Below are 16110 nucleotides of genomic sequence, written 5' to 3' on the forward strand. Positions count from 1 at the left end.
GGTCTGCTGACCTTATATATTTCAGAAGACATAAAGTGATAACACACTAAAGGAAAGAATATGTATCTATCTATATTATGACAATCTTTTCATCAACAGGAAGCACAGGACACATCCAGTAACATGAAAAAATGAAAAACTCCACTGGAGTTATTCTGTTAGTAGAGTCTACCAATGTTTTACTAAATAAAATCTATATATGATGTGTTTTCCTTAACATAGTACAGAGGCGCTATGTCTTATTTTCTTTTAAATCATTGTGCAGTGAAGAGTTAATAAAGCAGGTTGAAGACTGCCATCCTTTGAAAGGCCTGCTGCAAGGTGGGCCTTGTATAGGAACTTAAATTTCAGGCTGGGTCCAATGTATTGGGGATAGCTTATGTGTCTAAACAGTAAGGTTTATGCTGAACATCTGCCTTCCTCCTAGGATTCTAGCACTTAGGTACATGTAAGGCAGAGAAGGTCTACCAGATACATGTTAGGAAGTGAGGGTACATGACAATCTCTTAGTAAAAAGCCCAAGAAATGAGTCTCTCCTAGCTTCCCTTGCAGACAGCAGTTCATGTATGTTGTATGACTTCACTAGGAAAGGATTCATGGACGATTGTGCCTTATTTCCTGCAGACTTCACATGCACCTTTTCCTTTGTCGATTCTACTTTTCATCCTTTCAGTAAACCAAACCATAACTCTGAGCATTACTAAATGACTTACCTTGTAAGTCTTCCTAGCACAGCACTGAAGCTTAATGGGTTTGGGAAGCCCCCGGCATCACCCTTCCCTTCATGGGTGGAAAAACCCTAGATTCTATTTAAACACTAGTCTCTTCTTACCCTGTATGTTCTCCTTGGAAAAATCACATCCACCAATTTAGTTTCAGCAATCACATTTATTCAGTTACTTCCAAACTAAGTATAGCTATCATTTTGCATTTGCTGTCTGATTATCTGTGCTGCCTACTTTTCCTTTCTTTGATTACTAATACAACTTCTCTGTTCTTAGCAGAACAGACAATGCTTTCTTCTGTACTTAAAAGGATTTAATTAATATATTTAACATAGTACTAATATTACTGCATTGCAATTAATTTATACTTTCTCCTGTTACATTGTAAGGTCCTTGAAGGGAAGTTCCATTCCATGACAGTTAACTTCTCTGACATCATGGAGCTTAAAGTCTAAAGAGGGAAAAACAATAAACAAACACATGTGCATGTATGCACACACAAACACACTGTATAACAGAGCAAAGTGCAACACAGAGAGATGCACACTTCTGTACATACTTGTTATAAGTGCAGAGTTAGCTGAAATAGAGGGAGCTGCTATGTATAAATGGTCATCTTCTGAGGGGAAATTCAAGTGAGATCAGAAAGACAAACATTCCAGCCCAAAAGTCTAAACACAAAATCTTAGAAGAAAAATGTGGCATATTCTAGAACTAGGGTGAAGAATCTTAAGCAAATGATTCTAATAATTCTTCCCCATTTGATCCAGGCATGGTAGCTCAAGCTTGTAATCTTAGTTGGGAAGAGAGGTTGAGGGATCCCAGTTCAGACCAATCCAGGCAAAAAAAGTTCACAAGATTCCATCTCAACCAATGGCTGGGCAAGGGCCGAATGTGTCTGTCAACCAGCAACACTGGGAAGAACAACTGTCCATGTGAACCCATATATAAAGTGAGACCTTATCAGCCGGGCGCTGGTGGCTCACGCCTGTAATCCTAGCTACTCAGGAGGCTGAGATCTGAGGATCACGGTTCAAAGCCAGCCGGGGCAGGAGAGACTGTGAGACTCCTATCTCCAATAAACCACCAGAAAACTGGAAGTGGCACTGTAGCTCAAGCGGTAGAGCACTCGCCTTGAGCTGAAGAGCTGAGGGACAGTGCCCAGGCCCAGAGTTCAAGCCCCACGCCCCATGCCCGACAAAAAAAAAAAAAAAAGTGAGACCTTATCTTAAGAATATTCAATGCAGAAGCTGGGCACTGGTAGCTCAGCCTGTAATCCTAGCTACTCAAGAGGCTGAGATCTGAGGATCACAGTTCAAAGCCAGCCTGGGCAAGAAAGTCTGTGAGACTCTTATCTCCAATAAACCACTAGAAAACTGGCAGTTTTGCTGTTGCTCAAGCGGTAGAGTGCTCACTTTGAGCTGAACAGCACAGGCACAGCACCCAAGCCCAGAGTTCAAGCCCCATGACCGACAAAAAAAAAAAAAAATCAATGCAGGGTGACTGGGGCTCATGCCTGTAATCTAGCTACTCAGGAGGCTGAGAGTTGAGGACAGCAGTTTGAAGCCAGGCAGGACAGGAAAGTTCGTGAGCATCTTATCTCCAATTAATCACAAAAACCTGGAAGTCATGCTGTGGCTCAAGTGGTAGTGTCAGCCTTCAGCACAAAAGTTCAGGGACAACATCCAAGCCCACAGTTCAAGCACTAGAACTGGCAAAAAAATGCAAAAACAAAACAAAACAAATGCAAAAGGTGACTGGCAGAGTGGTTAAGTGGCAGAGTGACTGCCTAGCAAGTGTATGGCCCTAAGTTCAAATACCAGTACATCAAAAAACAAAACTAAACTAAAATTACCCATTTTACTTTTGACATACTTGAGTCTATGAGAAATAAATGAATTAGATGACAGTTTTTCAACTCCATTCTGTTATGCGTTAGAAAATTGGAAACAAATCATTTCATTGTTCAAAATAATTTAATGACACTGAAAAAACAAATATTAGCCTGCGGTGGTGGCTCACATCTGTAATCCTAACTCAGGAGGCTGTGATCTGAGGATTGCAGATCCCAGCCCAGGCAGAAAAGTTTGTGAGACTTTCAAAAGTCTGTGAGATTCCAATTAACTACCAGAAAAGTGGAAATGGAACTGTGGCTCAAAGTGGTAGAGCACTAGCCTTGAAGGGCGTGGGGTTGGAGGGGAGGGAAAGCTAAGGGACAGTGTCCAGGCCCTGAGTTCAATTCCCATCCCCCCAAAATTATTTTTGCTGTTTATTGTTTACAACTCCCCCCCACTTTTTGGTACTAGTCCTGAGGCTTTAACTCATGGCCTAGATGTTGCCCCTGAGTTTTAATGCTCAAGGCTAGTGCTCTACCACTTGAGACAGCTCTACTACTTCCAGATTTTTGGTAATTAATTGGAGATAAGAGTCTCATAGAGTTTTCTTCCCAGGATTGAATTACAATCCTCAGACCTCAGCCTCCTGAGTAGCTAAGATTAGAGGCATAAATCATTGGCACCTGGCTTCTTTCCAACTTGTAAATTTATGTTTTAGGTGATACATTTTTCTATAAGTCCAACAGCAAATAAGAAATCTGACATAGGGCTGGGAAGGTGGCTCAGTAGTAGAGCGCTTGCCTTGCATGCATGAGGCCCTGGGTTCGATTACTCAGCACCACATAAACAAAAGAGAAAAAACTGGAAGTGGCGCTGTGGCTCAAGTGGTAGAGCGCTAGCCTTGAGCTGAAGAGCTGAGGGACAGCATCCAGGCCCAGAGTTCAGGCTCCATAACCGGACCAAAAAAAAAAAAAAACAAAAATAAAAAAAAAAGAAATCTGACATAAATATAAGATCATATTTAATTCATTCAAGTGAATTTGATCATACAAAGTACTGAAACTCACCTGCGTATGGATAGATGAAACAGCAATAACTTCAACATTGAACACACCTTTGTGATTGTCTACCCATTTCATGCCAGGTAGAGGAACCTGTAAGATAGCAAATGTAATGGTCATAACAGCTTAAGAAGATTATTAACTCAGAAAACAAAGCATTACAATACCTCCATGCGAAAAGACACTGTGGAAATACTTCTGATCAGTATAAATTAAAAACTTACATGTATTTCTATTATAAAATCAATAAATTGTTTTTACAAGAGAATTTAAAGATTTATAGCATAAAATGTCAGAAACTAATGCCCTAAATTTTTATCTTTCCAGAGAAATACTCCCTTATAGAATTCCCAATGTTCGTATATACACATATATTTTTACATAAATCCTTAGAGGTACTATCAAATATGTTATTTTTCAAATCCAATTTTGCATATAAACATTGTGAATCTCATAGTATTCCAATCTTTATTTTAAATATTCTTTTACTTTTAAAAATTAATAGGGGGGCTGGGAATGTGGCTCAGTGGCAGAGTGCTTGCCTTGCATGCATGAGGCCCTAGGATGGATTCCTCATCAGCACATAAGCAGAAAAAGCCGGAAGTGGTGCTATGGCTCAAGTGGTACAGTGTTAGCCTTGAGCAGAAGAACTGAGGGACAGATCTCAGGCCAAGTTCAAGCACCATGACCGACAAAAATAATAAATAAAAATAAAAAATTAATAGGGAGGCTTTAACACATAGGCAGTGGACTAATATAGTAAAATTTAACTCAACATTACCTTGCTGGATCATATCCAGGTAATTTTCATTTTTTGCTATTATCAATAATCCTGTAAAGTTTTCAGGTGGTGTATGTGTGTGTGTGTGTGTTGGTCTTGGGTATTGAACTCAGGGTCTGGGAATTATCTCTGAACCTTTTTTTAATCAAGGCTAGCTACAGTGGAACTGTAGCTTTTTGGCAATCCTGGGGCTAGAGCTCAGGACCTGGGTACTGGACCTGAGCTCTCTTTGTGCTCAAGGCTACTGTTCTACCACTTGAGTAACAGTGCCACTTCCAGCTTTTTCTGAATAGTTTACTAGAGGTAAGAGTTTCAGGGGGTGGGAAGGTGGCTCAGTGGTAGAGCGCTTGCCTTGCATGCCTGAGGCCCTGGGTTCGATTCCTCAGCACCACATAAGCAAAAAGAAAAAAGCCGGAAGTGGCGCTGTGGCTCAAGTGGTAGAGTGCTAGCCTTGAGCTGAAGAGCTGAGGGACAGCGCCCAGGCCCAGAGTTCAGGCCCCACGACCGGACCCAAAAAAAAAAAAAAAAAAAGAGTTTCACAAACTTTTCTGCCCAGGCTGGCTTCAAACCATGATCATCAGATCAATTCCTGAGTAGCTAGGACTATAGGCATGAACCACTGTGGCACCTGGCCACTTCTGACTTTTTGTTGGTTGATTAGGGATATGAGTTTCATGGACTTTTCTTTCTGTATTTTTTTTTTTTTCGGTCGTGGGGCTTGAACTCTGGGCCTGGGCGCTGTCCCTGAGCTCTTCAGCTCAAGGCTAGCACTCTACCACTTGAGCCACAACGCCACTTCCGGCTTTTTTCTTTTTTGCTTATGTGGTGCTGAGGAATCGAACTCAGGGCCTCAGGCATGCAAGGCAAGCGCTCTACCACTGAGCCACCTTCCCAGCCCACGGACTTTCCTTTCTGGACTGGCTTCGAACTGTGATCCTCAGATCTCATCCTCCTGAGTAACTAGGATTACAGCATAAGCTACTACAGCACAGCAAAGTTTTCAGTTTTTATATTTAACGTATCTGTTGAAGCCTCCACATACTTTTCTAGGTAGTATGGTTACATGGTAAACAATAAACATAAGGTCTTGTCCTCTAAACTTACCAATGCAAAGAAGAAAAGCAAAAGGTAATTTCGGACAGTGATAAATGCTGAGTAAATTAAGTAAGATTTAAAACTAACAGAGTGAAGCAAAAGCATGAAAAAAGAAAAGGTGGAAAATAATCCCCTGAGCAGGTGCTATTGTATTTGCAAGGAGAATAAAAAGACCTGCCATGTCAAAATTAGGATGAGGAAAGGAAAGAGTAAAGGGCTGAAGAGAAGAAAAAGCATAGAGGTTGGATGGAAGAGAGATGATGATGTGATGATGATGGCAAAAGTTGATGTTGGAGAAGTGAAAGACTTAGATCATTCAGAGATTTATAGGTTGTGAAGGGAAAATTTTTGTAATGAAATGTCAATGGACTATATTGTTTTCATCATAAGTAACAGAATAGAACTATATCAACTTTTAATTCTTTGTTTTGGTGCTACTTTTGAATTTGTTGTTTTTCTTTAAATTATATTTTTATTATCTTTAAGTAGTTGTACAAAGCGGTTAACATTCAACATGTCAGCTTATAAGTACAATGGACCTTGACCCCTTTCATCATTCTCCCCCATTTGTTATTTTTCAAATAGGCTCTCATTTTTTGCCCAGCCTAGCCTGGGCCCCTATATTCCTATTTATACTTTCTGCACAGCTAGGATGACAGATGTACACCACCACAGCCAGCTTGTTATGACATGGGCTTTTGTGAAGTTTTTGTGTGAGCTCCCAAGTAGCTAAGTTACAGGCGTGAGCCACAATATTTGGCTTACTTTTTATTTTTTAAATTGCTTTATTTTGTGAGAATTGATTTTGAAAGAGCAAGAACTGAATGACATAATAAAGCAATGAAAGTATTTGAAGTTAAGAACTATACATAGTGTTAATATACTGCTAACGGGAAAAAAATTCTAGAGGCAAAGGATATAATTCAGTGGTGGAATAATTGTCTGTTATGTATGAGGGCCTAAATTCAACCCTCAGTACCACCGGAAAAAAAAAAAAAAAAGAAAAAAGAAAACAAGCAAGTAACAGCCCTAACCAACTCTCAGAGGATTACACAGAGTATAATAACTTTTTTGTCAAATTTAAAAAAGTAAAGTACACAATGAAATCTTTAGATATACATAGCCACATTTTAAAGTTTTAAATGTTAGTTTTTACAACTATGAGAATGTACTTAATATTACAGAACTATACACTTAAGCATGATTAATGGAAGCCAGTGAAACATAAAAACATCAAAATTCTTTAGTTACTAAGTGAAATAAGATTATCAAGGGAACAGTAATAGTTTTTATTTATTTATTTATTTTTTGTGTCCAGTCATGGGGCCTGAACTCTGGGCCTGGGCGCTGTCTCTCAGCTCTTCAGCTCAAGGCTAGCGCTCTACCACTTGAGCCACAGTGCCACTTCTGGCTTTTTTCTTTTTTCTTATGTGGTGCTGAGGATCGAAGCCCAGGGCCTCATGCATGCAAGGCAAACGCTCTACCACTGAGCCACCTTCTCAGCCCATAGTTATCTATTGGTAAAAATATTTTTATAATAAAAACTCATTTCATTCAGTCTTTTTTTTTGGTCAGTCATGGGGCTTGAACTCTGGGCCTGGGTGCTGTCCCTGAGATCTTCAGCTCAAGGCAAGTGCTCTACCACTTAAGCCACAGCGCCACTTCTGGTTTTCTAGTGGTTAATTGGAGATAAGAGTCTCAAGGACTTTCCTGCCTGGGCTGACTTTGAACCATGATCCTTAGATTTCAGCCTCTTGAGTAACTAGGATTATATGTGTGTGTCACTGGTGCCTGGTTCTATTCAGTCTTAAAAAAATAAAAGAACTGTATTCATCTTAAAATCAAAATGATACATGTAATGTAAATGGAAAGAAAAGGATTATCCTTCTATCTAAAAGAACTATAATAAAAGAGATACTGACCTCAGGAGACAATACAGAGTAAGCCTGTGGTGGTTTTTCCAGTGAGACTGGTAGGCAAAACTGGCCAGTCTTCAACCTTCCATTCTGAAGCATTGGTATCCACTTTTAAATGAAAAGGAAACAATGTTAACTTAAATGTACTTGCTATAAAAATAATTTAAGGAAATCTATTTTAAGAACTTGGTACAAGCCAAAATCATCTCATATCAACAAATACTGTGAAAATTATATAAGTAGTAACAATAGGCCTTTGTATTCCTCTAAAGTGATATTTCCCTGATACTTTACTAAAAATCCTTAAAATATTATTATTCTAAACATGAAATATTTGATATGAAGACCCTTATTACCTAAAGAAGTGTCAGTCCTAGAAAAGGCCACAAAGTAAATCAATTTAACAACAGCTAACAGTTTAGTATAATAGTGAAATTTTTAATTAGCTAGGAATACTAAAGACAAACTAAAAGTATGAATATCATTTAGTTTCCTACAATTGGCAAAATTCATGCTAAAATGCAAAAGACAAAAATAATGAATCAAATGATGACTATTCTTTTTTGGGTAGAAGCACAATTTTTCTAATAATTTATACCCTAACACATTATGATGTCCTTCATGTTAAGGTTTACCTCTACAATACAATCACAATAATTTTTGAAAAATACTCAAGCGTTTGTAAATCTCTTTCCTCAAGACTGTAATTTATTTTTTTAAAAACTGTAATTTATTTTACATTCAAATCAAGCTCTCCTTAGAACTGTTGTATTTATATTTCACTGTGAGATAAACATTGACTGAATAAATTATCTAACTACATTAATGAGTATTTTCTTCTTAGGATGATTCTTCCTTATCAGTGAAAGTTTATAACTATAGCATCAAACAGTATAGAAATAATAAGAAACATCAACTATATCTTACACATCATAAATATTTTTAGTATCAAAGAGGTAAACATTTAGGACAACAAAAAAGGACTTACTGTGTATCCAACAGGTGTTTCAAGAGGAGTATTTTGTTTTTGTTGACAACTAACATGATAAAAAGTAAAAAGCAAGTGATGATGGTCAGTTAAAGTAGCAGGGAGTTTAACCTTGATTTCTTCATGGAAATCAGGAGACCTTCATACAAAAAATAAAATAGAATAAAAATAAAAACCAATAGTAATTTACTCAAAATAAGTATCACATTTGTATATGAGTGTTTTTAAAATTAATTTCTTGATTCATGCTTCGTTTTTCTCTATTCCAAAATGTTTTTCTTTATTCTTCATCTCTAATTAAATCCTACTTCAAGATGAGGAAGCTGCCATTGTTTCTAAAATTTCTCATCTTGCTTCTATTAAATTCAAATAGTAATTCTACCATTTGAAAATTCATTAATAATTACCACCATGATATTGAGATCTTCATTACATTAGAATCTATGTAAGATAGGATTTTCTACATTCATAAGCTAATTCTGACAAGCATTACATAGAAAAAATATGCAAGTTTTATAAGCATGTTTTAGTAAATACTGCAGTTAGAAAAATGTTTTCCTAGAAAGGTTAATTTCTACCATCTTTTTGAAAAAAGAAGAATGATATCTCTAAAGATACCTTAACACTGTTAGGTTCCCTATAAAATGTCATGTATCACACTTATTCCAGGACTAATGAAATAAACAATGTTAGCAAAATACGGACTACTGATTGACTCAAAAGGGAAAAAAAAAGACAACATGGGGAAACATCCACAAATTGCATTTGTCCCAGATTATGAGTATTCTTAGACTTATTAGGATACAGGTAGTATGTCTGAAGAAGCACAAGCCTTCATCTCAGTATCCATCTAAATGTTCACTGGGAATCCTAATGTCCCTGAGGAGCATTTTTATAGGAAAGCATGGCTGATATTCATGATATATACTTAAAAGGGATAGAACTATAGCATCTCAACTTTCCATTCTCAGTATTTTTCAGAAATGTATTTTGTCCAACCAATTAGGATTATTTATCTTAATATTCTTCTCTTTCAAGTAAACCTCAAAACATGTCAACGTATATGTATTTGATCACAAAAATATTAAGTAGAACTAGGCCTTAAAGAGCAAGAAAGCAAGCTAATGCTAGACACTTGAGAACTTGATGACTTTGTTGGTTTTTTTTTCTCAAAAGATATTATGCTTATTATTATTAATCTCACCAAATCTTGACTGACTTATAAAAAAGTTGATTTTACTGGTGATATCAGATGGTATCGGCATTTTAATTCCACTAATGCTGACAGAAAGAAAAATAAAAACTTAGCTACAAACTGAGAAACTTGGTATCTTTCCTGGTTATTGAGTATTTTAGTTCATTTCCTCCTGCAATCACATTATGTGAAAGTATTTGTGGAAAATTAAATATCTATGGAAATTATTGCTTCAACAGGTAGGTTTAATCGTTCAACTTTAGGCTAAACCTTGTCTTCCTATTTTTGTGGTGATCTTAAAGATAAATACAAATAATTATCTTCAAAAGCATATAATTTAGTAAGACTATAAATAAGGAGCACAGGTATTGCTAGCTATGTTATAGAAACAAAGGTTGGCAAACTGGTTCAAACTGGGCCAAATCCAGTCTACTACCTGCAAATTAAAGGTTTTTGGTTTGTTTTTTTTAATTTTTAAATGGTTAAAGATATACATTAAATTACATAATTACATGCAATTCAAACTTCAGTATCCATAATAGTTTCATTTGAACAAAGCCCATCTACTTACTTACTTGTAACTCTATTTATTATAATATCTGCTTTGATGTTACAATAGCAGACTTCAGTGGGCATGTAGCCACAGGTTTAAAGAGTACACTACCTAATCTTTTGTAGAAAGTGTTTCTAATCCCTAATGTGAAACAGACAGGACTAAATATTTCAAGAACAAAATTGAACAGATTATTCAAATTTGAAATTAGGAATTCATTATTCAGAAGCTATATCTAAAATAGACTTTAAACAATGAGTGGGAGTTCAGTAACACAGGGAATCATTACTATAGTAGAATAAGATTTAAGAAAGGCCCAGAAACATATAGCAGAGTATATGTTTGCTAATGAGGCAGAAAGAAACCATCAAGATTCAAAAGCTAATTAGATGTTGAAGAATAAAAAGAAGACAAAGATTTCTTAATTTTTGAGCCAGAATAACTGGAAAAATGGTGGCAAGCATTAACAAAACTACAAAAAAAAATCAGTCAGGGTCACATCAGGAAAAGCCAGAAATACATACATGGAAATTGAGAATAGCAGGACACCAAAATAAGTATGTCCAGTAGGTCTATGAAAACACATGTACATACCTCAGAAGGAGGGTTAGGATTGAAAATAAAGGGTTAGAAACCACATGAATATTAGGGTAGAAGATTTTCATTGAATGTAATGCCAAGAGACTGATAATTTACAAAGATTACATACAGAGTTGAGAAAATTGAAAGTAAAGCTCTTTGTATTTTGTTTGGAATTGCCTATACTTAGAGGATAAGAATTAGTATTAAAAAATGTTTAAAGAAGTAGACATGGCCACAAAACAAAGTTGAGAAAATACATACTATAAAAAATACAGAAGGAAGTTTTTGTGTTTTCTCTTAGCAATAATTAGGGCTCCAAACTTCCTAAGCAAGGGCTCAACCAGTTGAGCCATATTTCCTGCTGTATTTTTTAAGTATGGAAAATATAAACTTTTTGGGAATAAGAGACAGAGCTAATAAAACTAGACTGTGAATATACAAGAAAAGGGTAACTGGCCAATATCCTGGAAGAGCCTGAACAGGATGGCTAAAGAGCTGAGATGAAAAGACTCACATTGACACAGAGAGGTTCACTGTTAATTTTCAAATAGAAGGGAAGGTAGATGAGTATGAAGATAATCTGAGATGAAGAGACACTATGAATCTCAAGTTCAATGACCATAATCAATTTAATAAAATAGGAGTGAAGAAAGTAATACATTCAGAAAAAAAAGTAGAAAATAGAGGAAATTCCTGGAGCTATTATTACTTAAGAGACAGAGGAAGTGGGGGGTATGGGAAATGGGAAAGAAAGAGAGAAAGAGGAGAGGAGAAGGGGTAGTGCAAGCAAAAGTGATCACAAGACTACGAAAGAGTTATGGGGCCAAAAGAAGATAAGATAAAATTAACTACTGTAGCCCCATCATATACCAAAAATTCAATTTGCAATAGCTCTGATTGGTGTGATATTCTAATTTTCTTCAACTGTTTACAATAACCTCTCCCCCAAAAGCATATATGAAAGGTTATCCAAAGCTTGTAATTTCCCATAGAAGTAAAACAGAAAGTCACTGAATCAAAGTATATTATTGGATGTTAAGAATATGGCCAACTCAACTACTAGGTTTAAGTTTAATAAAGACATAAACAAAACTAAAAAGTTTCAAGGGAAAATAATAGAGAAAGATCATAGGACCAGAAGCCACAATGAAAATAATTAACAATATAATAAAAATGAAAGGATCAGAGAATTTGATAGAAAAGACTTTTTTGGTATAAAGTTGTATATTTGAGATGTTTTTGCACTGAAACTCTGACGTAGGCCTTGAATTTGGCACATTTAGTGCAGCAAAGCATTTGGTAAACATACTAACGTGAGTGCTAATAATGCCACTAAGAAGAGAGTAACTTTGAAAGAAATATTTTAATTCAGTACCTGTTATGATATACTACGGCTGTATAGGCTTCCTTTGAAAATTCTGAACAGCTAGATTTACCAAAGATTACCTGTAACAAATAACAGCATGTTGAAACTTTGTTATAATAAATGCTGGATGTTTCATATCTATGTAAGAATTTGTCTGATTTAATAACTTAAGAAATGGGCAAAATCAGCCCAATGAAGAACAATGTGCCTACTGAAGTTCTTTAAAAGCTCAGTTAACTCTTATTTTTTTCAATGATAGATCCATCTGATATTCAAACATTCAAAAATGTTCTTTTAATTATATTCTATTTACTGGAAAATAAATTACATTTCTTTCCTTTTCTTAGAGAAAGTGAAAAATTCATTTTAAACTGGATACAGCATATCATTTTGAATTTACATAAGAAAAATCAAGCTAGATTGGTAGCATAAACCTACCATACAAATTGGAGGCATCACTAAAACAGTAATCATTCTGAAAGTGAATTGTAATTTATAAATGATAAAAATATGATTTTTAGGTAAATTGATGTATTCTTTGCTTCTAATACTTGCTGCAAGTTACTTCACAGTGGAAGAACTCCATTCTTATAATCTTATATTTATTTGTGCTTAAAAAAATCCACCAGATTAAGAAAATATAATGGTGCTTCTGCTGAAAGCTTAAGAGGTAAAGTAATTCAGTATTATTATGTGTCTCTTGAATTCTTACAGATATACTGTGGCTGATTAGGGCAGCCAGTTACATAAATGGCTTATAGATGTCAAAGTCACAGTATGACTACTATGGGAGATAGCTGAAGAGTTAAGATTTACAATGTTATGTAGTCATAGGTTAACTCTTTAATCTGGCTAGTCATCTTTACATGTGCAAAAATAAGTAAAGTATGTAGAAATGCCAGCATACTTCCATCAACACAACTAGTAAAACAACAGAAAGTTCATTGCTTAAATAAAGGGACTGTTACTTGTTTCTTCTTTTAATAATTCAAGCTGGTCTTTTTATTTTAAGGGTATACAGAAGCATAACAATTATGACTCTCTTAGATAAGCCTTATTGCATCTGTTTTCTAATACTTTAGTATATTTTTGTTGCTTGTTTTTGTTGTTGTTGACATAGGGTTTCACTGTGTAGCCCAGGCTGAACTTGATCCCATGTTCTTTTTATTTCAGATTTCCCAGTGCTGGGATTACAGACATGCACCATCATGCCTAGCTACTTCAGTACATTTTTATAAAACTTTATTTCAGTGCTAAAATCATGACATTTATAATCTTAAATTGATAGTATATAATAAAAGCTTATCCTGAAGACCCATTTGAATAGCCTTCATTTTCTTAAAAAGTATACTCTTTCAAAGCAACTACTCACATAAACATATATTTTACAAGTGAAAGGAATGTAGTACCTTTTTCCCCTTTGAGAAGCTATCACTTTTCACAAAATAACTTCTTTCTACATTTTTGTAACATGGATTAAGTATAGTGGAAAGTATTTGTTTGACCTTTAGCATGCATTTTTAATCATTCAACCATTTTAATCATTCCACCATCAATTATATTCCAAGCCTTGTGAAAGGCATTATAATACAGATATGAGTAAGACATGATCCTTGCCCTCAAGGAGCTCACAGTCTAATGGTAAGAGAACAAATAAACATACAATCATATGAGTGCTAAAGCCCATGAAAGAAAGTGAGAAGATGTGATGACAACACCAGAGATGAAGATGAGTTGCAGCTGGCACTCTGTAGGAGCAATAAATATGCTACAATAGGAGAATTTGTTAGGCAAACAATGAAAAAATGGTTTTTATATACATATCTATAATAAGCTTGAAATTTCATGGCTATATATAAACTGGAAAGGAATCTATTTACACAGTCTAGTATTTTTTTGTAAACTATAGTAGAACATTCATCCCTTCAGCAGAAATGAAGAGCTTGGTTAAAAAAAAGAATATGAAATGCTAAGTTTAAAAATAAATTATTCATCCAACAAATATTTATTTAGCATATATATTATATGCAATGGTGTCAAATAGCTACGGTAGGAGAATACAAAGATGAATAATTTGTGTTCACTTTTGTCAGATCTATAAATTCTGACAAAACTGAGGGAATAAGGGAGAAAATATACCTTTCCTAGAAGTAGATAAAGCAAAAGACCTTGACTAAAAGACAGACATAGAAGGATTAAATAAGGCTCTGGTAACAGAACATCCATTCTTAAATAAGGATTTTCACTCTCAAAGGACTCAAAGGACTCTCAAAGGACTCAAATATCTTAAGTATAGCATATTCCTCCTATTCCATGTTTCCAACTTTAGTTGGGACAAAAAATCTATTGTCACTGAATGTGTATTTGTGTCCTACAAATGATAAAAGACAGTCAATCTACTATTTCTGATTAGTCTTCGATTGCTCTTTTTGGCAAGGAAACTCAGCACTGTATTTATCACTACAACGGACATTCCTGGAGTTGAACTGCTTTCCTTCCCCTACACTCCAGGCCCACTGCCATTAAAATTTAATTCTGGGACAGAATTTCTCTTTGTTGCTTCAGTAAAGCATTCTCTCTTACCTCTGAATACCCATTCCTTTGAATCTTTATAGCAATCTTTTCATAATTAACATAGGATCTGAACATTGGCTGCAAGATATTCCTTGATGAGATTTAAAAATACTATACCAGGTTCAGAGCTTCAGAGATTATATGTGATGCAGCCTGAGTTCTGGGAATTTTTAAAGCTTCCCAAGTGAATCTAATATATGGCAATATTGCCAGTGTCTTCTCAATCAAGATGGAAAGAGCCATACATATGAGAATCACTGCACAGCATTTTCAAACTGTAACACAACCTCATATATCATCTTATCATCTCCTATCTTCCTTTGGCCTTTTATTCTAAAGGGGATTAAGAAAAATCAGAATCACAAATATTAAAAGTAAAGTGATTTGCACTTTTTTAAGAGATCCTTAGTTGACACCGATGTGATTTTCTTCTGAAAGCTGCTTCTCATATTATATGTGTATATGTGTGTGTGTGTTTGTGTCTGTGTGTGCCAATGTGTATTGTATTATCTAAGTTACTAGTCTTATTCATCTTTGTATCTCTGGGAGTATCTAGCATATATCAAGTCCTTAGTAAGTTAGACTTAGAGGCACTACTGTTTATATAGTAAATGATGTAATTAGAAATTTGGGTTAAAACTCAATTTCCATTTTGGAGCTTCCAACTGAGTGACACAAAAAGATCCTGTCTATTTGGATTATATACAAAGATCAGAAATCATAAAGAACACTTCTTACCGGCATAGCATTACTCGGATCTTCCCCATACATAAACTGGACTTTCACTGTTATATTTCTGGCAGAACCTTGTCGATTGGCAAAATTAAGACTTTGAGGGTATATGTACAGAAGATTTCTATAAAATCAAAAATCACAAAGGATTATGAATATATTACCTAAAATCATTAACTATCACAATAAACAATCACAAAAGAAACAAAGAAAATACTGGATTTTTACGTGGTTATCTCTTGTGCTAAGTATTCTCATGTAGATAGTCTTTAGAGCAATCATTAAAACAGTACAATCACATAACCAAATTTTGTAAATAAAGTTGCAGAAAGTAAACTGATTTTTATACCCTACTAGCCAAATGGTAAAGCTAAAATCAGAGTTCAAATCAGTCTGATTTAAAAACTAATTATTGATACTCCTTGAGAGCCTTCCAGGAAAGAAATGAGTATGGATGGAAACATATTAAAAATTTTAAAGATAGTTCTATTACCTTAGCTCTCCAAGCAGGTAAAAATAAGATGGAATTTATAAATGTGGTTTTTATTTGAATGTGACCAAGGATTTAAGAGATATATACTACTCCTAATATTGTTAAAAAATATATTACAGGGCTGGGAAGGTGGCTCAGTGGTAGAGCGCTTGCCTTGCATGCTCGAGGCCCTGGGTTCGATTCCTCAGCACCACATAAGCAAAAAGAAAAAAGC

General features: G+C 35.3%; 1 protein-coding gene across 1 annotated transcript in view; it reads right to left on the reverse strand.

The window, feature by feature from the left end:
* Positions 1 to 16110, reverse strand: part of Dock7 (dedicator of cytokinesis 7) — a 172569-nt gene that overhangs the window by 94181 nt on the left and 62278 nt on the right. Inside the window, exons 14-18 of the mRNA XM_013020621.1 lie at positions 15410 to 15527; positions 12107 to 12177; positions 8402 to 8540; positions 7420 to 7521; positions 3628 to 3714 (exon numbers count right to left, since the gene is read on the reverse strand). Of these exons, the coding sequence (XP_012876075.1) occupies positions 3628 to 3714; positions 7420 to 7521; positions 8402 to 8540; positions 12107 to 12177; positions 15410 to 15527 (517 nt within the window). The remainder of the gene's footprint in view (positions 1 to 3627; positions 3715 to 7419; positions 7522 to 8401; positions 8541 to 12106; positions 12178 to 15409; positions 15528 to 16110) is intronic.

Source organism: Dipodomys ordii, unplaced genomic scaffold (assembly GCF_000151885.1).
Source record: "Dipodomys ordii isolate 6190 unplaced genomic scaffold, Dord_2.0 Scaffold51, whole genome shotgun sequence".
Lineage (NCBI taxonomy): Eukaryota > Metazoa > Chordata > Mammalia > Rodentia > Heteromyidae > Dipodomys > Dipodomys ordii.